At 44.7% G+C, this 24,398-nt stretch overlaps 1 protein-coding gene and 1 long non-coding RNA gene across 3 annotated transcripts; one reads left to right on the top strand and one right to left on the bottom strand.

Annotated features, from left to right (window-relative positions):
* The first annotated feature begins 385 nt into the window (after positions 1 to 385).
* LOC110307633 lies at positions 386 to 1,590 on the top strand. Of its 2 annotated transcripts, XR_002379449.1 has the most exons (3): positions 386 to 496; positions 1,201 to 1,345; positions 1,441 to 1,590. It is a non-coding gene; the product is annotated as an uncharacterized LOC110307633 (long non-coding RNA). The 2 variants fall into 2 exon arrangements; XR_003834632.1 differs by lacking the exon at positions 386 to 496 and having other exon boundaries at positions 1,271 to 1,342; positions 1,441 to 1,520.
* Positions 1,591 to 8,321: 6,731 nt separating this feature from the next.
* On the bottom strand, positions 8,322 to 13,286 carry Id4 (inhibitor of DNA binding 4, HLH protein). Its single transcript, XM_021180381.2, has 3 exons — positions 12,405 to 13,286; positions 11,996 to 12,058; positions 8,322 to 11,395 (listed from the first exon to the last, which is right to left on the bottom strand). Exons 1-2 carry the CDS (start codon positions 12,843 to 12,845, stop codon positions 12,014 to 12,016), a joined length of 486 nt encoding a protein of 161 aa, XP_021036040.1. The 5' UTR covers positions 12,846 to 13,286; the 3' UTR covers positions 8,322 to 11,395; positions 11,996 to 12,013.
* Positions 13,287 to 24,398: the final 11,112 nt, after the last annotated feature.

Below are 24,398 nucleotides of genomic sequence, written 5' to 3'. Positions count from 1 at the left end.
TATCCCCCCCCACACACACACACACCAGCTTAGTGGTGACCACTTCATGATAGATAATATGTAAAGAAACAGTTGTATTCCTTGACTATATTGTCAATTATATGTCTATAAGGCAGGAAAAAAAGACAAGGATGCCATGTGTCTTCTGAGTCCTTTACTGCTTTAGGAAATAGGTTTGCCATTCACTTCAGGACACCGACAAAGGTGGCCCCACTCAAAGGGAGCATTCCAGCACATTCCAGCTTGAACTGGATAAGGGGAAGCAGTCTCACACAGGGGGAAAGATCACAGGCATCAGGCCCTATTTCTGCGTGCAGTGTGCCCTAAATTTCAAAAGAGGGCAGCAGATAACCTACACTCACTGCTTAGAGGTCCCAGCAAGTGTGTCACCTGAGGAATGCCAGCGCAGGGAGTCATGGTCTTTTTCAAAACTCGTGGAACCCTGGCGTTCACCATGCCAGAAATTCGTTTCCAGTCCCATGTGCTTGAAAAGCAGGTACGTAATTCATAGGATAGAACGGAGCGAGTGAAGACTTTGTCCTAGCAGACTCCTGCCCATCCCCCCCCCCGCCCCCAACCTGTGGAGGGTAGGTGCTGTCCCCAAAGGCAGTGGTGCTAAGTGGCACTGTGAGGGGCGAAGGCTGCTGGCTGCCTCTGCTGTCCTGTGGTTGCTTCTGCAGGGTCTCTTCAGTGAACAGAGCCCCCTACAGAGTCTGTTCTTGGCAGAGGCTTTCTACCCAGTAAGATCAAACCGAGAGAGAGAGAGAGAGAGAGAGAGAGAGAGAGAGAGAGAGAGAGAGAGAGAGATATCCAGGAGTGTCAGCACTTCTAGGAGAGAGTTTGGGACAGGAAGGACACATCCCATGTCCTAGAGGCTTGACTTTTAAAGAAACTGAGATGGCACAGGAAAGACTGGGAAGAGGTCTCTGAGACCTCAAGTTGAAAACACAATCTTTTATTACTATTATTGTTGGAGTTTTTTTGTTTTTTGTTTTTCAAAAAAAGTGTTTCTCTGTGTAGCCCTGGCTGTCCTAGAACTCTCTCTATAGATCAGGCTAGGCTCGAACTCAGAGATCCGCCTGCCTCTGCCTCTGCCTCTCTAATGCTAGGATCAAGAGCATGTGCCGCCATTCCCTGCCTGAACACACAATCAGACCTGTGGAGTCATCTCTGCGTCACTAGGTCCTCTTTATAACGCAGTTCCCGAGGGAAGTGACTTTGGGAGTGGACCTCAAATGCAGCCCCTCCTTACGCAGGGGAGGAAGACTGATGGAAATGGAACTGGACAGTTCAGACAAATCTCAAGCCGGCTGTGAAACGCTCCTGAGATCTTCCGAACTTGGTGGTGATGATGGGTTCTTGTTGTTGTTGCTGTTTTGTTTTACTTGTTTTGTTTTTTAAAATTCTGTCTAATGCTGAGCTACTACTTTCTCTTCACAGAGCATGAGAGACTCACCGCAACCTACCCAGAAAACGCCAGGCTATTTAACAAGTAGTTTAGATGCTGCCTCCGAAAGTTGAACCCTTTATGTCTTTTTAACGGATTTTTCATTTCTTGATAAATAATTGAAATGTGTTAAAAATTTATTCAACAAAGTAAATTATTAGAACTGTGGAGAGAGTTCTGATCACAAACTGGGAAAATATTCATTCTCTCTCTCTCTCCTTTTTGTAACCTCAAAGCAACTGTTATAGCAAACTCTATAGCAAAGTTAGATGCTATACTGTTTAGATACACACCTGACGCTGCATGAAAGATTTTGGGACACATGCCTTAAAGTTCTCTGCTGATTTAATATTAAACGGTCACTCTGGAGCAGAATTAATGTGCCACTTTATAGGCAGTGGAGAACTAAGAGTTCTCTTTGTACGTGTGATAATGAAATCTAGACTTGGCAAGAACACAGATGCACAAACACATGCTTAGTCTCTGTAGTGCTGAGGCAGGGGGATAACACTGTATGGGTGTCTCACTTGGCAGGCATTTGGAAATCCAAGCTGATCAGCAAATTGGTGAGATCTGAGGAGTACTGAGGACCTCAGGATTGACTTGTGCAGTGGTTATGCAACTTTCCCCCAGAACAAAACAAAGCAAAACAAACAAACAAACAAACAAACAGGCAACAACAAAAGTGCTGTGACCGTCTTATCAGGAGCAGCCTTCAGTCTCTGGAGTTGCTATTGTTCAAAACAGCGTGGTTCTCTTGGGGCAGAGCCCTTTACTGAGTGTAAAGGCCTGGGAATGGCTGTGTTTGCAGAGTTTGCATGAAAGGGGAATATAACAGTGCAAATAGGGGTTCTTAAAAAGGAGAGAGGAGGGAGGGAAAGAGGGAGGGAAAAGAAAAAGAAGAAATTAGGGAAAAAAAAGGATGAATTCTGATAGTATAAATGTTATTTATTTATTTATTTAGAAGTTAAAGATTTTTCTTCTGAGGATGGGAGGCCTGAGCCTTAAAAGAAATGCTTTTATTTTCTGTGTCTGGGTGCTCTGTCCAGATGTATGTTTGTGCAGAACATGCCTTGTTGTTGTGACAGTTGTAGGTCACGGTGTGGGTGCTGGAGACCGAAAGCTGTTCTCTGCAAGAACAACAATGTGCTCTTAACCTCTGAGGATGGGAGGCTCACACTTAAACAAATACCTTTAGTTTTATTTTATTTTATTTTATTTTATTTTATTTTATTTTATTTTATGAGTATGGACGTTCTGCCTGAATGCATGTCTGTGCAGACCCTGCCTGGTTCCTTGGAGGTCAGGAAGAAGGCAATGGACCTCCTGTTCTAGGGAGGCTTGAGTTAAGCCAGCACCAACAGCACACCCCAGAGCTTCACACCTTTAGTTGCGTTATCAGTACAATATTGGACTTTGATATTTTTTTCATAATGCCTCTACTTTATGACTCCTGGGATGCTGCAAAGGACGCAGTGGGCTCCTAAACATTGGCACACCCTCATCTCTCTGTTGAGTTTACCACATAAAGACACATAAATGCCCCAAGTAATTTTCAACATCAGTTATAAGAGACAGGTTTTTCTCAGCTCTGAAGAATACAGAGTTTTGGATGCTATTTTCAACTTTAGCCTGTTAATTCTGTCTTTGATTTTGAGATGGGGGGGGGGGGGATGTCTCACAAAGTTCCAAGATGGTCATGAACTTGCTGAGGCTGGTCTCGAACTCCTGAATATCTTCCGTCTGTTTCCCCCAAGTACTAGTATTACAGGTATGCGTCTTCACTCCTAATTCTTATCTGGTTTCTCAGCTGTTATGCGGCACGCCACTCTAGTTTTGTCTTGGTCCTTCAAAGTTGCTTCTCCACCAGAAGAAATGTAAATAGACTAGTCACTGTGCAAGTTATGAGCATTTAGCCACACATCAGGAAACAGATCAAAACATAGGTAAGCACTGAACCTGACCTTCCAGAGCAAAATCAACAGACACAGCCCCTCCTCCACCCCCGGCTTCCTATAAGGAAGCTCAAAGAAAGCAGGGCTTCTTAGTTTTTCCAGGACTGCAGTTCTGTCTTGCCTGAACCCTTTGTCTTGACTTTCTTCAAATGTGTCTTGTACTGTAGTGTTTAAGATGTTGGGGTCTATGCACTGAGCATCATGGCTATTCTGGAGACTGTTCAAGAAGGCTGATCTCCCTCAAGTGTGTATGTGCTCTTTTGAAATCACTGCTGTGGGTATCTAGTGATGGCATCATACACATCATGCCTTTTATTTTTATTTTTATTTTATTTTTGGTTTTTTGAAACAGGGTTTCTCTGTGTAGCCCTGGCTGTCCTGGCACTAACTCTGTAGACCAGGCTGGCCTCGAACTCAGAAATCTGCCTGCCTCTGCCTCCCAAGTGCTGGAATTAAAGGCGTGTACCACCACACCCGGCTATGCCTTTTATTTTTGCTTATACATTTCTTCCCACTGGGCCAGGGCAGGCACACTCTGGCCATTCCCGTCCCTATCAAACATATGAGCGTAATTTGACGACAGTAATAGCACATCCCAACTCTATACACGGTTAGTACTCAGTAGTCCCATGATAGATAGTAGTAAGGCTACCATAATAGTTTTAGCTGGTGTTTCCATGCTGGGCTATAGGCAATGTCTTAGGGTGATTTAATATAGGAAAGGTGATAAGATCTTTTTTTTTTCTGAATGTGTTTCTTCAGAAGAGTAGCATCACTATTAAAACCTGGTTGTTTATGCTGCCTGAATGGCTACCACATAGATGCAATGAGAGGCGGCAATAACTTGGGAAGACGTAGGAGAGGGTGGCACGTTTGCCCATCCTTTTGTGTTTTCCTTGGCAGCTAGTATGCTTTAGTGTGAACATATAGGAGGTTATTATGTTATCATTTCCACTCAGAGAAGGACAGGGACAAAAACCAAGGCTACAAAGGAGCCAGCACTTGATACCTGACCTGTCCCTGGGTCCCATACAGAGACTCCCTTGGGAGGGTGTCCCTGGGTCCCATACAGAGCCTCCCTTGGGAGGGAGACAGCTCAGTTGTTAAAGGACTTTGTGCACCAGCTCAGAGACCTGAGGTCAGATCCCCAAAAGGCTTGTAAAACAAAACAAAACAAAACAAAACAAAACAAAACAAAACAAAACAAAACAAAACAAAAAACAAAACACCAGGCAAGGCAGCTTGCTCTCACAAAGTAGAGACAGGCAGATGGATCCCTGGAGTTTCCAGACAAGCTCATCCACTCAACAAGTGAGCTTCCAGGTTCATGGAGAGACCCTTGACCATACCTCCTGCCGACCTCTGGCCTCCACATGCATACACACACCTCACACACATCGAGGCCCCCTTGGTGGTTCTTGATCCTTGTGGAGAGCTACACACACACACACACACACACACACACACACACACACACACACACATACACACACACACACACACAGCTCACTTTTTTCTGAAACAGGTCTTCTCTGCAAGCCCTGGCTGTTCTAGAACTCCCTATATAAACCAGGCTGGCGTCCACCTTCTGGAGCTCTGCCTACCTCTTTCTCCTTAATGCCAGGATCAAAGTTGCACACTACTGCTCTCTGCTGCAGGAGAAGAGGGAGGGAGAGAGATGGGGGGAGATTTCCTCCTACCTGCAGCTTCCAATCCACCCACATCCAGTCACTTGTCCTTTCCCCTCCTTGCCCTGAAGTTTCAGCCCAGGCTCTGACTATTTACCCTAACTTGAATGAGTGGAGCCTCTTTTTCTACTGAGGATACAGGGATCTGCACTTTCCCTTCTCAATGTCTCCTTCCGACCCTCTGCCTGCGGCTGACAGCACTCCTTCCTTCTCAAGAACACACAGCTTATCTGTCTTCTGTGTTGGAGGCAGCCAAAGGCTTTTCGATAATGAAAATCTCTCCTCTGTATTTGAGCTGCAAAGAATTTGCTAGACTTGCTGGCACAGAGCTGGCACTTGTGTTCTGCAATCTTCAGAAGGTCAGGAGTCTTACCATGTACATGGTTACAGGAAAATAATGATCATATGGACTGAGGAGTAGCCGGAGTAGCCGCTAACTGGTGGGGGTGAGCAAAATTTTTTCCAAAAGAGGTAGCTGCTGAATCTTGATAGTTGGGAGTTTAATATCCAGGACTGGGAGTTGGGGTCTGGGGGTCCGGGCAGGGGTAACACTTTGTGGGAAGAAAGGACGCATGAAAGAGTATCCATAGGCAGATCAGGTCGACTTAGCTGGTTTGGCTGGTAGGGTAGGTGTCTTCTGTCCCCCACCCTTACAGTACAGACGATACACTCCAGGTGTATCTTTCCCTGGTCTGATCTTGCTGTAACCCTCAGAGATCTGTCGTACTCTGTCAAGGCTTGAAAGAGTAAGGCGAATTAACACACACAGGATGAGATCATAGGTCCATAAAATGTATGCACAATGACAGTAAAGACTGGAGGACAGAAAGGACTGGTGAGAATCACCATTACCACCACCCTCAATAGTTATTAGTTGAAACAGGATATCCCAGGTTGGCTTTGAACTCACTATGTAACTTGGACTATAGATCCTCCTGCTTCTACCCCCAAGGGCTTGGATTATACCCAGTTTACGTGGTGTGGAAGTTTATGGGGTAAATTCAACTCAGGGCTTCCGTTGTGCTGGATGGGCACTCTACCAATCAAACTATATTCCCAGCATGGAAATGATGATAATAAGCTAAGCTAACCCAGGGAACTGGAGATTCCACCATAGGAAGAGAGTGCAGAAGAAGAGAGAGGGAGAGAGAAGGTGTGGGGGGGTGAGATTTCCCCCTGTCTGCAGCTTCCAACCCATCCACATCCTACACATGAATGGTTAGGTCCTATGTGGTGGAGCCAAGAGGAAAAAAGATGAGACAGAGTTCAGGAGATGATGCTGGCAGACATGGCTCAGGAGATGAGATCACTGGCTGATCTTCCAGAGGCCCCAGCTTCTATTCCCAGCACCCACGAGGAGTTCATAGCCATTTGTAACTCCAGTTCCAGGAGACCTGACACCATTTTTTTTGTGGGGGGTGGGGGGCTTCCAGGACACAGGCTCGCAAGCGGTCCACAGATACTCATGAAGGCAAAACACCCATACACAGAAATTTAAAATGGTGAGCGAGCTCAGGAGTGATGCTGAATCCAGATGTGAATGGAGGTTGCAGAGGTGGCCCTGGGGAACATCCGCTTTAGGGGACATTTTTATGATGGAGTCAAGTGGCATAATCGAGTGGCTTTTCTCAGATTTCTGACCCGTAGAGAAGTTCCACCCTTCAAGGAATCCAGAAGAAGAACAAGTGTGGGGAAGACCATTTCAAATCTATTGCTTCTCAGGGGCAGGACAGACCAGAGGACAGCTGATACAGTGGCTTGAGGGACAGGTGGAAGGAAAAAGGATTAACTGAGTGGGACTCTGGGGGAGAAGCTGTCAGAACAAGACATTGTTCATCCCACCGAACTTTCCAAGCTACCTTGGGCTATAAGGAGAAAAAACACAGGTATTCTTCAACCTTAGGGAGTCTCCTCTGTTTTAAATGCAGCCAGCCTTGACGTTGAGCCTGAGTCTGCAGCCGCCGATCTGGCTGCTGAAGTCACATTCTTACTTTAAAGTCCCTTGAGTTTGCTGTTTCCCGGACTTGCTCTGACATACAAACCAGAGTATCTTCTTACCCTTTATCTTTCTCAAGATTACTTGCAAGTTTCAAACAGCATCCCAGGATTTCCTAAACATAATTCATTTACCTGGTTTGGGGTGGGGGTGGGGGGTTGTTTTTAACCCTGCCTTGTGCTTAAGTATGAAATGCTTGGGTAGAGCAGCCTGAGAGACAGAGCTCCGGATCTGATTTACTCCAAGTTGGTGTGTACAGAAGGCCACTGGGAAGGTGCTTAGTCCAGACCCAAGCTTTAGTACTTAACAGAGTTATTTATTTTGAAAGAACAGGGATAAGATGCAAATGTGATCACAAACACACTAGGAAAAATTCACTCTCAGGATTTTTGAGTGGTCCCGAGTGAAGCCTGTGAGACCCGAGGTTGTCACCCCTCAATTAATTGGTTCTCATTTGTAAATAGCATCTTTGTCACTTAACATATATGCACTGAATCTTGTTTCAGGTACAGCTGGATGTAAAATCAGTTTTACAGTCTAGGGGGCAGTGGTTCTAATTAATAAAACAGATACTTTAGCGGAATATCATGGCTTGTAATGATAGAAGCCATGTGGGTCTGAAGCCTACTGAGGACAGCCCTATTAAGATTCACTCAGAAGCTGAAAATTAATTTCCTGGACTTAACACAGTAGCAGTGGGAAGGCTTTGCTTCCTCATAAGCCTGGAGGGTAGGGGCTTGGCCCCGTGGAGACCCAAAGGCTATGTGGGCTGATTAACATGTATATAATTAATATGTGCCAACTAGATAGGAAAAGGCAGTTGATTCCACTCTGCACTACTGTGAAATAATTTCCTCCTGTGACCATTATATACCTCTCTTTCTTTCATTTTTCCTTTTTTTTCTTTCTTTCTTTCTTTTTCCTTCCTTCCTTCCTTCCTTCCTTCCTTCCTTCCTTCCTTCCTTCCTTCCTTCCGAATCTAGTCTTTGGGTACCACCATCTTTGGGATTAGGATCTCTTGATTCCTGTCATAACAGAATCAGAGATCTAGTAGGGAAGCTACCCGATTCAGACTAGATTTTCTTCCCATTCGCATCACCCCTTTAAAGCCACACTTTTCACTCCTTGGTAAGGAACATGGTAAATAATTGAGGTGATCCATCAAGAGGCCTGTTCCTGATCATGAAAAAATTGCATAACTCGGTGCAAGTCAATTAAAAACCACAAACTTCAGATCTCAGTGAAGATTGATTTATTAGTACAGGAGGCATCTAATACAACAGGCTAGGGGTTAGGGAAGGATGAATTAAAATTTTTTTAAAGTTTTAAAAATGCTGTTAAAGTTGACAACGAACTTGAGTAGGAATTGTACAATGCCAAAGTCAGTTCTTTCAAACAAAAAGGTATATACTGTTTTATCCTAAGATGTCCGAGATGCCAGGATTTTGTAACAACTTTAGAAATAACATCCATTGTGTGTGTGTGTGTGTGTTGGGGGGGGGTATATTTCTTTTCCTTCCAAGGTTTTAAATGAACCTTATTCTTTGGTTTTGCCTATACAATGAAATTACAAATTACCAAAACCAGGTCAGGATATTTTCTTTTGTTAAGCTAAATATTTGCATAAGTGTAACAATCTGGATAAAAGACTTAACATGTTTTTATTATCTGGTTGCCTGGTTAGGACACAAGCAATATCCTCATAGAAAGTAGTATCTTCTACAACTACATAGGATACTTGTTGTCTGTCACTTAACAGCAGTTGGTTGTATTTCTTTAGAGATGTCAACTGCTGCTTCAGTGGGCCAAGGAAAAAGTACCAACTCTCAACAACACAATCCCCACATTTCTTTCAGTGGTTTTTCTATGCTCAGATATAAATTTACATGCCAATATCTCTTAACAGCAGAAACATCCAAACTTTTATTTTTAAAGATTCAGAGTCTAACAATGTCGTTTTAAACTCTGCCTAACAGCTTAGGTAGGGTTCAGCAGTCAGGCACGCCAAGCGCATAGTCCCAGGGAAGGGCACACACGTGACACAATCCCTCTGAAATTAAACTGCCAAAAGGCAAAAGGTGCCCTTTTTAATAACAAAGAATGCAGTCCTTAGAATCCTTGAGATCCGGAATTCCATCAGTGATCTAGTGCTTTCTTCCTGATGCTCGAGTAGTATGAGCAATATAAAACAACCAAGCACAAACCTCATCCAAAAGCGGCCCTTTGACTTTATAAGGTTCAACACAAAATTCTAAATATACTGGAGACCAGGGAAGGAGATGAGGGGCAAGCCCTGGGTGGAAGGTGGACAGAATGGCACAGGTTTTACAGAAACCCTCCATGAATTTTTAACCTCGCACTCATTTTGACCCTTTCCGTTGAGTTATCCCCCCTAGCTGACAGCTAGGAACTGTGACATTTCAGATCCCCATAAATATTTGACTTTGACTTCATAAAAAGTCCCTTGGGTCTATAATACTTTTATTCTTGTATAATCTGAAACAAATCCTTTTCCTTTTAAAAATCAAACAGAGCACGTTTACACACAGTTCACTATTTACAAAGCACCCAATTAAATCCCACTTAATTCTCCCACTCTTAAAAATTCCATCTAACTGGTATGTAAAATACCCATTACATTAAATGTGTGATGTTCATAAACCCTGGAGTTCTCAGCTCACCCAGAATATATGATTTTTCCCGGAAGGGAAGAAGGGTCCTTAGTCAATTCTATAACATTAAGAAATCACATCAGAAGTCACAGTACAAGACAGATAAATCTACTTTTAATTTTCACATGTAAAAGTTACACATCACATGGAATTGGACAGTAGCTTAGTGGTGACTGACATCGCTATAGTGAAAATCATTTTTTATAGAAAAATAATCTAGATGTGGTCATCAGAATTTTTGGTCTACTTAAGTTAATATTTGAAGATCGACTTTTATCCCTGCTTGAAGGATTTTCCAGTATGTTTTTTTTTTTCTCCTACTGATGCCTATTAATATTCTTTGGAGGGAAGAGGGCAGAAAATGTCCGTTTCCAAGAGTTTGTCCTTTGGTAGCAAGCAGAGAACATTTTTCATTTCTATGATTTAAATAATCTGTACAGATATGAAACTTCATGACATTATGCGTTAGTGTAAAATGAAGGGCGAGCATTTTCACTTTAAAAAGACAGCAGTTCTGTAGACTTCTTAAAGGTCCAAGCATTTCTCCATCCTATATGCGAATTCACTCAGAATCTATTTTTGACCTCAGTTCAAAAATAATAATAAAAAAAATCCCACACACTTAATTCTTTTTATATTACACTATAAAACCCTGTACTTAAAACCCGAGAAGGTAGGTTTTCACCATGTACACTTCAAATACAAAGGTTTCCATCTAGGTTAAAGAAAGCACATTTGAAAGGACTCATAACTGGTTTATTTTGTGATTGAACATCTCATGCAATCATGCAAGACCAGTACCAGAGAGCTGTTACCTCTGAGCCTCAGAAACTGGATACTGGGCAAAACAAAACAAAAAACCAAATCAACAGCCTGGCCAAACAGGAAACATCCAGATAGTAAAAGCTCTGCAAGGGAGCTGAAAAATAATTTTCCAAAAGAAATATTCCCATCGATTTTAAAAAAACAGACACATGATATTTACAAAAAATATTTAATTAAAAATATCTTATAATTACAGTAGTCTATTAAAGCGCATATACTTTCTCACACTTATAGAACATCTCTATATATACAGGGTATGAAATGTCACTCACTTATCTATACAATATGTAACATTCTTGCAGAGAAAAAGTTCCCCGCCCTGTTATAATCATCTATTTTAAACAATAGATGTAAAACAACATATCTACAATGCTCTGGTATATTAGTAAAGCTTCAAAAACAAAAACAGTTCCCTTGTCACAATGTACCCTCTAAAGTTGGATTCACTATTGGTCTTCTACTTAGCAGTCTGGTCGACAACACTTAAGCTTCGAAGTTTAACTGCACCTTCAAAAGGGTGATAAAAATAACCACAGAAACGTACAATTCACAGCGGTCATACAAAAAGAAACGAAAGAGAATACGTACGGTGAATGCTCGTGAACGTGCAAAAAAAGTAAAAGTGAATTTAAGTTTTATTATTTTTCCCCTTCTCTCTCTCTCTCTCTCTTGGAATGACAAGACGAGACAACGTTTCTAGATTTGCTGAAGATTTTTTCCCCCTTTCCTCCGGTGGCTTGTTTCTCTTAATTTCTGCTCTGGCCCTCCCTTCCTAGGGCTCCTGGCTCGCTGGTGCTCAGGCGGCCGCACACCTGTGGAAGAGGAATGAATAGAGGGGGTGTGTGAACCTTCTAGCTGCAGACTAACTGGCGCCACCGACCAAACTCAAGACATGCATGATCAACAACCCAAAACAAACCGCCGGGTCAGGCAACACCCGCAGCCCGCAGCTCAGCCAAGTGCCCAGGAGGCAAATGCGGGTTGGTGAAGGCCAATGGACAACGTTCGGGGCGCTCTGCCCGCATCCCTCTTTGTGGATGTCAGGCCGCTCAGCTGGGCATGAAGGGTAGAGAGGAGGATTGGGAGAACTCGGGACACTGGGATAGTTTCTACGGTCACGAGGGTGTCCTCTCAGAGGTAGAGGAGACCAGCAGAGCCTGTCGGTCACAGGCAGAGGAACAAGGGCGGCGGGGACCACAGCTGATGAGGCTCCGCAGAGAATGATCCCCTGAGTTGGAAAGCTAAGTGGACTGCCTCGCTAACTGGGTGGCAGAGAGGTATGGGTGTCCCCGGGGCTTTTACTCTTCGAAATGCTAGGGGACAAAGATCGCAGCAGTGCCTGGCACCGGCAGCCCCTGGGGAGGTGCGAGCATGGTAGCCCACTAACCATTCGGGGACCTGAGCGCGCTCACCTGGCCATCCATCGCAGCTCAGCGGCATAGAATGCTGTCACCCTGCTTGTTCACGGCGCCGGCCTGGAACAGCAACCCAACACCAAGGGGAAAAAAGGTTAGAGTGCGCAGATCACAGTGTCGCCACCACCCAGGAGCCGTCCTGGAAAACTAGGCAGGCGAGCAGAGTCCCCACCCGAGCCCGAAGCTGGGGAAGCCCCCTGTGATGCAAGGGACACTCCGGAGACGCAGGGCTCCAAGTCCCAACCGCCCTCGGCTCAGGGACCAGTGGATCACCAAGCCCAGCAGGCGGCTCTCGGTGGAGACGGGAGAAGCGGCTGTCATTCCCTGAGAGGAGAAAGACCACCCGTATCTCGCCGCCCCGCCACCTTTCCCGCGATGCCCAGGGTGCCCCGCCAAGGCTTCTCACCGGGTCAGTGTTGAGCGCGGTGAGTGGGGTCCGTGGCGGCGCGACAGGACAAGCCCCGGCCGGGTGGAGCGGTGGCGCGGGCGGTGGCGGCTGTCTCAGCAGAGCAGGGTGAGTCTCCAGCGCCAGCTGCAGGTCCAGGATGTAGTCGATAACGTGCTGCAGGATCTCCACTTTGCTGACTTTCTTGTTGGGCGGGATGGTAGGCACGAGCCTCCGCAGGCGACTGTAGCAGTCGTTCATATCGCACTGCAGGCACAGCGCCGGCTCGTCGGCCGCCACCTCGGCCGCCTTGCAGCGCGCTGCCGCCGCAGCGGCGGCGGCGGCTGCCGAGCCACCCAGGCTGTGGCCGTGCTCCGCCAGGCAGCGTAGCGCCAGCTCCCCGCCGCCGCAGCCCGACGGCGCCTTGCGGCCCGAGGGGCGCACCGGGCTCACCGCCTTCATCGCGCGCTTCCTGCGCGAGAGGACCGCGACAAGCGGTAGAGCGAGCTCCGGGTCCCCGCCCGCAATATGCTTTGCTCCCCTCTCCTGCGCGTCCGGCGCTCGCAGCACCCGGCGGCTCCGAGCTCCAGAAATCGACCGGAGAGCTGCTCGGGGTTTTGGAAAGGGTATCTCAGGGTTTTTTTTTTTTTTTTCTTTCTTTCTTTTTTGTGAGCGACAATCGGCCCGAAGCAAAAGACAAGAAAAATCAAAAGCCCCGGAAAATAAAAAAGTAGCCCACCCTGGTCCCTGAGCCGTTCCCTTCCGAGCTCCGACTAAGGTGGATGGCCCGGTGACTGCCCCCCGTCAAAGTAACGACTTCCAACCGCGCCTCCCAGCTCAACAGCGTCGCTCGGCTCCCGGCGCAGCAGTATTTGTAGAGCCGCGCGCCTTGGGGGCGGGGCCAGCGCGCGGGCCGGGTCGCCACGAGAACCGGACGCGGGCGAGCTGGGCGCGCGGGCGGCGGCGCGGAGGGAGGTGGCGAGGGCGGGGCGCTGGGCAACCCGAGTGCGGGGATGGGCGGGGGGTCGGAAGTGACCAGCCAATCAGGAGAACAGTGCCACCTCGGGGAATGACGCTCGGGCCAATGGGAAGGGCACTCCATTCCGTCAACGCTGTGGGAGGGGTGAATCTGAGAAAATGAGAGCCGGGTGGGAGTCGGGCCAGGATGGAGAGTGCCCGAGGGAGGGGAAGAGAGAGAGAGAGAGAAGTTCCTACGAAGAACTAGGGGAATGTACTGGCTGGAATGCGTTCTCCATGGGCCTAAGCTGCTGAGGGACTCTGCGCCTTGTTTGTGGGTCCCCTGTCACACTCTTCAAGGCGGGGACTTCAGTCCCCAGGCCTTCAGTCCCTAAGATTCCAGTGCTTTCAGAAGGACTCGCTTTCAAGAAGCGCGTTGGTTCATTTGTTCATGTTATCCTCCTTCGGCATCACCATTCATCTTTGCACAATTGCGAAGCCCTTATGATGGAATGAAAACGGGTAGCCTTCCCGTATGTGTGTATGCATATACATGCAGGCTAAAGCTTAGTAAAAGAAAAATATAGGAAAAGAATGTCGGAAGCCGGATCCAGTGCAGGATTTCTGATGAAGGGAAATACGCATAAAACAAGATCCAAGATCGTGGTGGGTTTTTCTTGGACCTATCCAGATGCAGAAGTGGGCTTAAGACATGCAATCCTTTGCGGGTGTTAAATTAGAGCATGCAGAAATAAAAAATGCACGGACACGAAGTGTTTAAAATTCCACCATGACATATAATATTAATCTGATTTATGTAAAATTCATACCTGTAACTTAATTTAAGCCATTAATGCACAGCTTCATATATTTCAGCGCACTTCAATTTGAATAAGGAAATAAGAATAGTCCAGAGACTTCCCTGTAGAGCTATGAAATACTAGCATTCACATCTCCAGGGTCCTGCTTAGGCCCCACCCTGCTACAAGGCCTGTTCCTTTAAGGGTGTGTGTGTGTGTGTGTGTGTGTGTGTGTGTGTGTGACTTTTTAGCAGAAAAACAGTCCTTCAAGGGTTCAAAATAAGTGTTGCTTGTGTGTCCTCTTCAAGAAAAAACAACCAAGCTCTTCAGATGGCAAATGAGCATAAAACTCACAGCTCATGGGAAATGAATTTCGAGTGCTTTCCCCCTGCAAGCCCTCCCACCTTTAGACATGCTTGAAGATGAATTAACCCGAGAATTTTCTTCCTTCCCCATACATGACACGGACTGCTGCCTTCATTTTCACTGATAATTGAAAGAGATGTGCTCTTCTCGTCTTCTGGCCACCCCGGATGGGCTTCATGCTCCTCCTTTCTGCTTTTCAAAACTCTGATACCCATACAAGGCAGCCGCTTTGTTTCGCCATGCGTGTACATTGTGACTCTTTGGCCACCACGTTTTCCCGAGTGCATTCCTTCTTCCTGACGAGATGAGGAGCAGACTGGTAACTACCAGTCTCATAGACGGATGTAACCATCTTCCTCCCTCTAAATCCTTAGAGGCCACACTGTCCCTAATTATTGGAAACAAATGACATTCTCCGTTGCTTTTGTGCACGCACAGTCTCCATCCACACTTACTGAGAAAAATGACAAAATGTTAACTAGTGTTCTCTTCCAAAGTCTTACACATTCTTAGTATAAACCCAGACCGGGTGTGTGTGTGTGTGTGTGTGTGTGTGTGTGTAAATACCATGATTTTAGATAGAAAGTTAGGAGAAGCAGTCCTGGTGAGCAAAAGTTAGTATATTTGTTTTCCATTGTTATTACATTTGATACTGAACATACAAACATACATACATACATACAATGTCTTATCATGTTTTGGGAAAACCCTCACTATGTGCAGAGCACACACAATATATCAAAAGCTCATCTAGGCTAAGCTTGTCCACAATACAATTAAAGTTATAAATGTGTGACAGACCTTCTTTGCTTCTTTATCTTAGAGATCCACACCTTGCCTGTGCCAAATGTCAAAAGCTTCAGGGCTTGTGGCATGACAGAGCTTAAAGGTAGTAGTATTGGGTTACCACGATGGAATAGGAGTTCAGAGAAATAATCTTCACTAGATGATGAAGAACACCCAGGGAAAATGTGACCCCCCCCCCAACCCTGTCTATAGAGAAGGCAGAGGCAGCTATTGTATGCCTCCTTTGGAGGGTCAGAAGGCATGAAGACAATAAAAAATTAAAGTGCTACATAAAACAGGAAACAATGGGATTAAGGAATGTGATCTTGTGCTTTGGGGCCTATGAAACCAGAGCACACTAGAGTTCATGCAATGTTTTTTTTTTTTAATTCTTCGACATAGATACTTAGATGACAGCAAAACTGAATTAAAATAAAATAAAACCAGACCTCTCTGTGTTCAGCAATTGCCAGAATTTGAATTAACCTTGGAAGCCATGATGTTGCCACTGCTACAAGGAAGGACCATAGCTTGCCTGCGTCTTTTCCTTTTATAGAAAAGTGTTTTACTCATACTTTTAAAAATGAGGTCGGGTAGCCCAAACTCATTGCCCTGAAAGTGCTAGAGACTCAGTGGAAATGTAGGACGAAGCAATTCATTGACGATCAGGGAGTGTTGGGTGATCATGGATGTGTATACACCTGCCTTCCAGATGCAGGGGTCTGCCCCGCTGTCTTGTGGAACATTCTAAATGTGCATCAGACCCTTGCTGAACATCTGGATTTCCTGTGTTTAGAAGGACACCCAAGTCTATTGTTCTCTGTGGCCTGTAAACCCTGGGAGACACCATCCTTCCTTCTCCAAGGCTTGCAAGGGACCAGCAGGTTGGCTCAGACACACAGACACACGTGTCCCCATGCCCTGGTTTCCTCTCGTTGTTAGTTAGAAGTGGTCACAGAAGGAGATACATACGTACCTTCAGGGCACTGGGAACTGTTATGGGACACTATATGATCTCTCTGGCTGATACATCCCTTGCTCCGAAAGAGTGAGCTGAGGAGTTTCAGTTCAAGTTCAAGGCTGCTTTTACCAGGCTCCTCAGCTTCCCTGAGCCAGGCTTGCTGATGCACACCTAGGAAACACTAAGAAACACTGACAACCTCTTGGTGTGCCCAGTCTTAGAAAGGAGGACCTTGTTTATTGAACATAGCTGGGCAGATGTGGTCATCAAAAAAGCCTTATTTGGGACATTTTTTAAAGGATTAGGAGTAAGTGAATTTTCAAAAGCATTTCTCATATTAAAGCCAGAAAAAAAGGGTGGGGAGCGAGGGAGATAAGATTTAGTGAAACCTGACAGCCCACACTCGATTTGGGCTTCTCAGCTTAATACTTTCAGATTAATGAATACCTGTAGAACTTTCATATCTCATGTTTATAATACATACACTTTGGTAAACATATGTCCTGTGGTCTCTCTCCAAAACTGTGTTAAGACCTGAGGACTTTGTCTGGAATCTAGCAAGTGGGCAAGGTTCAAATTCATTATTAGTTTTGGCAAATGTCATCTCCTAAGCTCTGGGTTGTATTTTGTTCACATAGAGGTCTCTTTTGGGGGATCAGTCGTTCAACAACAAGGTCAAGTTCATCAATTTATTTTATCAGGGATCTAAGGCATTTTTCCTAAGGTAAGATAAGAAAGATTTTTCTCTTATGTTTTTTTTTTCTCTAAGTGTTTCATATTTTCAGGTAGGTCTGCTCTCATGGCACGGAGATTTTGAGCACACTGAGGGTGGTAGGATTGAGAGGCCCCCCCAAGAGCTACAGCGCTCTTCTACTGCCATCTTGAAATTCTTAGCCATGTTATATTTTATTTATTTATTTATTTATTTATTTATTTATTTATTTATTTTTGTTTTTGAGACAATGCCTCATGTAGCCGAGGCTGGCCTCAAACTCACTGTGTGGCAGGGGCTAGATCTGAGCTCCTGAGTCTCCCGCTGGGATTACAGCTATGCACCACTATGCTGGGCTGTTTTAAGGGAAAGTAAGTGAATTTTCCCTTTGCCTTGGAGTCCACGAATTAAGTGGTTGGTCATTGTTTTATGACCATTCTGCTTCACATGCAGTACATGCTAATGACTGAGGTCAACATTTTATGTACATTGGTTCTGTTGTTCTAGCTGAAGAGGTCATCCTTTGTTCCTGGCCTTGACACCATCTTCAAGTCAGCCAAAGGTGACACCTAGCCTTGAAACTCTGTCCCACTGACCTATTTGTTTTTATACCACAGCTGCATTGTCGCGATCAGGGTAGCTTGATAAATCCAGAAAGCAGCTAGCATTGGATCATATGATCTTCTCATGCATTTGGGGTTTGGGCAGTCCTGGCTGGGTACACTGCACTTCCTTGTGACTTTTAGAATCCAGTTGTGAAGTTCTTTCTGAAAGCGTTATATGAAAAACATACAAGGACTGAAAGTAACTCAGAGGTATGTAGAACATTTGCCTCTCATGAATGGCATGCGCGCGCGCACACACACACACACACACACACACACACACACCAGAGAAATGTAAAGTGCTCCTGAAAACACAATAATAGGAATCTGTGATTGGTGATTATGCAGAGAAACTGCAAGTGTCAGCAGGAATGTGAAAGACCATGAAGAAATGAAGAGGAGGGAAAAGGGTGGGTATGGCCATCATCTCCCGAACGCTGGACCGTATTGCTGTGAGTCAGGTATCGCAGCACTAACCAAATGCTTGCAAGTTGCTCTCCCAAGCAGGCATAAGGCAGGTACCAACTACTCTAACAGCTATCATGGCTATCCATTAGCACATTCCAACACTTGCTGTACCTTCATTAATGTAAGACACCCACATCTCCTAAGGTCTCAGACTGTTTCTGAAGAGACATGGTCATTTGAAAGGCCCTTCCTTTGGGCAATTGCTAGATCTGCCTCTGTGCTCTGCCTAGCGGTAGCCTCTGTTGTCTAGATTACCTCAAAGTTGCAGCTGCTTTGGGGAAACGCCCAGTGGGCAAGGAAGATAAGCTTCCTCCTGGGTCTTTGAGAGGGACAGGGAGATAAAAGGGTTTGTCCAGCTTGGTGGCCTGAGATTGATCCCTGGAACCTACATGAAGAAGAAACTTGACTTCCAAAAGTTGTCCTCTAACTCTATGTACACACACACACACACACACACACACACACAAGGTACTGTCATTTCATATTGAGGGTGTTTTGCCATTATTTTTCCTCCTACAAATTCTCCCTGGTAAGAAGGCTTATCCCTTGGCAGGATGGAGTGTCCCCTTTATGCCGCCCAAAGCAAAATTTTCTAATGGGTACCTTTTTTTTTTCACTAAAAATTCATGATATAATATGTGTAAGATCAGCTTCTCTATCTAACAACAAAAAGAATCACAGGAGCAGACTTAAGATTTACTTCTCTGGGAAATCTAGGGAAAGGCCAGTTAGTAAACAATTGGGATAATGGATGCTTGTACACATGGGATACTCAGCACCCACTAATGTCTAAGCTGCCATTGGAAGGGGCTCGTACTAGGGAAATGGTTATGAAGATGCCAAAGAGATCACATACTTGCTTTAGCTCTTCATCGTCCTTTTGCAGAGAAATTCGACACAAGAATTATTATTATTACAGTTTAACTCATCCCAGTGGATCCAGACCTGTGTATGTCTGCTGCTTTCTCTCTTGACCCAGTGATTAGTGCTTGGGAAGCCATCACCAAGAATGAAAGGCCTTTAATTCTATTTTCCTCTTTTTTCAAAAGAGAATATAGAATAATTCCATGCTGGAGAAACTCATATTGAAAAGCATTTTAACTACCAGGAGGGAAGAAAATAAACAGTGTTTCCCAGTAGGTGTGAGGCTCTTCTGCCCACGTTTACCTTGACAGAGAGAAAACACTTTTCCATTTTGTTGTCAAGGTTGCTGAGAATACATGGAACGTGGAAGAAGGTCACATCTTTTCTCCCCTGGAGAGGGACTCGGAGAACATTTTTGTAGACCCCCCAGTTGGTTATCTCTGGATGATAGGTAGACTTGGTACTCACAGAGGAAAATAACTGTGTACAGTCAATAGAAGGTATGAAAACTCACTCATATGTGAAACCAGCAAAGCAATTATTTTTCCCTACTAGCAAAACTCACATGCAATGAATCCCTAAAGAACTTACAGGTAACAAATTGGAGGGTGGGGTGGGGTGGGCAAGGGACTGGCTTGCCTCTGAACTTTATCAACATTAGTGGCTCTCTATTAAACAATCCAGGATGAGAAAACTATGTCTTCAGTGCAGTGCCGTAATTTTCCCTTCAACAGAAATAGATCAGATGTATGTATAGCTTTCTGTGGTGTTTTCAAGGAAAATGTTCCCCACCCCACCCCACCCCTGTCACCATAGGCTCAGGCGTTTGAACACTTGCTGCCCAGTTGGTGGCGCTGTTTGGGGAGAAGCAGCCTTGTGGAGGAATGATGTGACTAGGGCGCAGGCCAGGGCTCTCTCTGTTTTGTGCCTGCATCCTGCCACCCCTGCCTGGCAGGCTGTCCCTGTCATTAAGCCTCTGACCCTCTGGAGCTGTAAGCCAAAACAAACTCTCCTGTTTAGAGTAAATGCCATGACCAGAGGCAATTCACGGAAGCAAGGTGGTTATGTCTCATGGTTCCATAAAGAAAGAGAACCCACCAGAGCTGGGACCACGGCATGGCCTGGCAGCTGGGGCAGGAAACTGAGAGATCACACCTCAACCACAAACAGGAAGCTTGGCGAGGGGAAGGAGGAGAGGGCGAGGGAGAGAACAGGAAGTAGGGAGAGGCTATAAGCCCTCCAAGCCCACCCCCACACTTCCTCCAGCAAAGTTCTATCTCCTAAAAGCTTTGTAACCTCCCCCAACACAGCACCACCAACAGGCAACCAAGTGTTGAACTACACGTGACTGTGGGGGACATTTCCCATTCGAACTACTAATGTGTAATTCTCTGTTTATATTGTTTTAAAAGTAAGTAAGATGAGTGTTATTAGGAAACAAAAATGACAATTACTATGCCAGAGTGGCAAAGATACCTCGTATGTCTCAAGTACCGTGGACAGTAAGAGTAATTTGATATTGAAGACATTTACTGAAATGTTTCTCCCGCTAATCTCAGTCATGCTCTCCTGCATTTTTATCAGTAATCTACAACCTGCAACACACAAGAGGCGTTTGCTTCTTGGTGGATGGTTAAGCGGATGGTACTTGTGGCCAGTATTGTTCACTAACATTTCTCCTGGACTGTCAACTTTTCTCAGGGAACAGAGTTGAAAATATGGTAACACCTTCTTTTTCCAGCTTCTAGAAAAAACATACAGCCAGACATGAAAACAAAGGTCAGCCACAAGGTCCTGTGCAAGAATAACCTGTTCTGTTTAGTTATGCAAACCAATGATATTTGTGCTTAGAATTTCCAGTTATGAATCCTACCAAACCTAACTCTTCAGTCCTACTTCATGTGTATACGCATGTGTGTGCATGTGTGTGCGTGGTATGTGGAGGCCAGAGGGAAATGTCTCCTGACACTCTTCCCTGTGTTTTTTGAGGCAGGATCTCTCACTGAACCTGGAATTCCCAGATTCAGCAAGGCTGGCTGGTCAGAGCCCCTAAGGCTTCTGTCTCTGCCTCCTTAAAGCTATTGCATCTGCCTTTTTAGGTTTGTGCTAGAGATCCAAACCCAAGTCCCCATGTTTGTGCCACAAGCACTCTACTGACCCAGCCTCTCCCTGGCTCCATTGAGATTGCTAACTACTTCCCAGAACTGTTTCAACTGAATTATTTAGTTCTAGCTAATCCGACACAAACTTGCCCTGTTCATCAGAATTGAACTCAAAAAGAAAACAAGCCACTTATCCTTGTGAGTCTTGCTGGTTTTTTTTTTTAATATTTAAATTTAAAATTTCAGTTACTGTGATGAAATGTATTCTGTGCAGTAACACAGGCCCGAATATGAAACGGTTGGGGCAAAAATCAGACAATACAGGTGACTGTTGAAGGGTAACTTCATCAGTGGACGATGTTCCAAGCATGGCATGTGCAGATACTGAGAATGAACGTTCAAGCTCTCCCTTGCTCCTTCAGTTTGAACTTCAGCATTGGCTTCTTTATATTCTCTAGCATTTCTCTTCTTTACCACACGACAGCGCTCCCCTTCCAAGGGCTTTTCCATTTGTTCTTCTTCCAGTCCAGTCATCAACTGTCTCAAGCACACCATAGAACTTAGTGACCATACATGACGTCTCCATCCAGGGAGCCACCTACCGATCATTCACTCTTCCAATATGAATATTTTAAAACAATGTCACTGGTTTCCTATTGTGCAATATGGCACTATCAAAACAGAGAGTAAATCCAGATCCATATACAGTTCAAATTAAACCTCAACCACGAACTACGTCTGGAAATAACATTTGTTATTGTTTTATTATATAGACATGCAGTTCCCCACCATGCGTATGAATGCCATGCAAGTGACTATTATTTCTGGACCAAAAGTTGTCGTGTACAGTGCTTGTAATTTTTCACTTCATATGATGTGGAAATATTTCCAAACTGATACTTATCTGTGTCCTAATTTTTATAATTGCATCATATTCTCTTACATGGATAATCATAACTTATTTGACAAAATATGATGTTGCAAATATTTATAGTGTGTCCATTATTGCTGTGTGTTCTTATCAAGCCTAATGTGAACATTTCCTCCCAGTGCTGTATTACATAATGGTTTGCATTTTTTGATATGCTACTGTGCAATTATTTTCGAGCTAAGTCGCTCTTCTGGGTTTGGGTGTGCCTCTGGAATTCACAGGTCGGAAAACTTAGCCCTCTGTCATATGTTAATGATGGGAGCGAGTTCTTTGGGAGGTGTCTGAATCATGAGAGCCCAGCCTTTCTGAATGGAACAATACATTCATGCCCTGAGAGAGTCTTGGGACAATGAGGGAGGGAATTAGCCATCCTGAAAGAGGGGCTGTAAGAAAAGCTAGACTGGCCAGTTTTCATCAGTGTCTTACCATATGAAGGCCTTGGAACTCTAAGAGAGTCCTTTCCAGGGACCATGTCTTGACTTGATAGTCCCTAGACCTTGGACTTACAAGGTTCTAGATCTATAGGAGACAAATGTCTATTCTTGATACATTATCTCTTCTCAGATAATTTTAGTACAACAACTGGAAACAATCTCTCTTTCTCTCTCTCTCTGGTGCCTGCATGCATGCATCATGGTACATATGGTGCATATCTGGTCAGTTCTCTCCTTCGCTGTGTGGTTTCCAGGGATCAAACTCATTTCACCAAGCATGGCATCCCTTGCCTTTAAACACTACACCATCCACCTGACCCAGAAAACTGTCCCTGCATGAGCTCAGTTCTTCGTAAAGTCACTGTACTACCTGCATTTGCAGGCAATTCCGGATTTGAGGGATGAAGAAGCAAGCAAGGCAAAAGGTGACGTCCAGCTAAATGACCCTCTCCAGAGCCCTCTAACTCACCGATGGGACAGCACCTGGCTGAGGAGGGGCTGTGGCTAGGGTCAGTCTCCTAACTGTCCTTGTCCCCACATCCTGCATAGAAATCTCAGATTCAGAATGCTATAGCTTCTCTTCTTCCTACTTTTGTTGTAAAAAAATCATTCTACCAATGACCATAATGTACTCTGAATAAGATCTACTTTCCAGCTCAGGAAGGAAATTTTGGATTAGCGTTTTTCAAGTGTCTGTGCACTGTACTAACTGATAAATGCCGGAGCTTTTCAAAGATAACACTGGAGGGGAATGCCAGTGGCTGGAGCAAGGATCCAGGGCTGATACCTGGGAAAGCAAGCCCAAGGGGCCAAATGCATTTGTATCTGAGCCAAGGAGCCAGTGTGACAACAGCTGCTAGGACATGCAACATTTCCTAGGTGAACACATAGAATTCTCTCTGCCTTCAGAGATTCATGCTTGGGGGTTTGGACTGAAAATTATCTAGGTCGTTTTCAAATGCAGGAAGCTATGACCTAACCGTCTTTTTACATCACTGTGCATGACATTTCTTCTTCTTCTTCTTCTTCTTCTTCTTCTTCTTCTTCTTCTTCTTCTTCTTCTTCTTCTTCATCTGAAGACTTTAGTGGCTTTGCAATTTTAGATGGAGTAAAATGATTCTCTAGTTTGAATTTTGAAAGATTGATTTGTATTGTTGTGTATGGGTGTTTGGCCTGCATGTATGTCTGTATATGATATGCATATCCCAGGGCACACAGAAACCAGAAGAAGTTGTCTGATCCTGGGATTGGGGTTACAGACAGTTCTGAGTCTTCGTGTGGGTGCTGGGAGTCAAAACCTGGTCCTCTACAAGACAGCAGGTGCTCTTAACCACTGGATCATCTCACCAGCCCTTGTCTGTCCTCGTAGGTAGCTAAGATCACTGTCGTACCAGCAGCAAGAGGTACACGGGCACCTCGGTGGTAAAGTTTGTTGTTTATTGTCAGCAATACTAATATTTCATCTTACAACACATTCAGCATCTATTTTAAAGCACCCAGCTCAATGCCTGTGCTGTGTGCATTGCTGTCTACTGCCAGAATCATCGATACCACGCTAGATAGTGGTTGCAGCAACTTGTTTTCTTGAGGGAGTGTTGGTTTCTGTAGTCAAACTCATGCAGCTAAGACCTGACATATTTAATATAGTACTTACACATGAGCAAATGGGAAAAAAATGTAACTCCTTAGACCACCATGGCTGTGAATTTTTACACGATGCCAACACTACACAATAAACTAGAGATATTTTTTTTCCAGAAATTGACAATCAGCCAAAGTTTTAAAAATGTGAGTTATACACATATGAATATATTATTTTGAGATTTGCATGTTACTTATCAGTCAGAGCAGCATTCTTTCTGGGCTCTGGAGTCATTTGAATAAAATTAAAGAGATGGCCAGCATGCCCTATTAAGCAAACAAACAAAAAACCGAAAAAGAAAAGAGGAGAGAAAATAAAAAGCAAAAACAAAACAAAATTCTATCGCTGCCGTGGCGCCCCGGCATGTTTTTTTATAAATTCCACAGT

This window comes from Mus caroli, chromosome 13, assembly GCF_900094665.2.
Source record: "Mus caroli chromosome 13, CAROLI_EIJ_v1.1, whole genome shotgun sequence".
NCBI lineage: Eukaryota > Metazoa > Chordata > Mammalia > Rodentia > Muridae > Mus > Mus caroli.
The sequence above is the reverse complement of the archived record's forward strand: the minus strand, read 5'-3'. Positions and strand labels throughout refer to the sequence as shown.

Bases quoted from the DNA above. Each gene is read 5' to 3' on its own strand.
- Id4 (XM_021180381.2), bottom strand. From the start codon at position 12,845: ATGAAGGCGGTGAGCCCGGTGCGCCCCTCGGGCCGCAAGGCGCCGTCG. The intron at 12,059-12,404 runs GTGAGAAGCCTT...TTGCTGTTCCAG, and splicing joins CCGCGCTCAACACTGACCCG to GCCGGCGCCGTGAACAAGCA.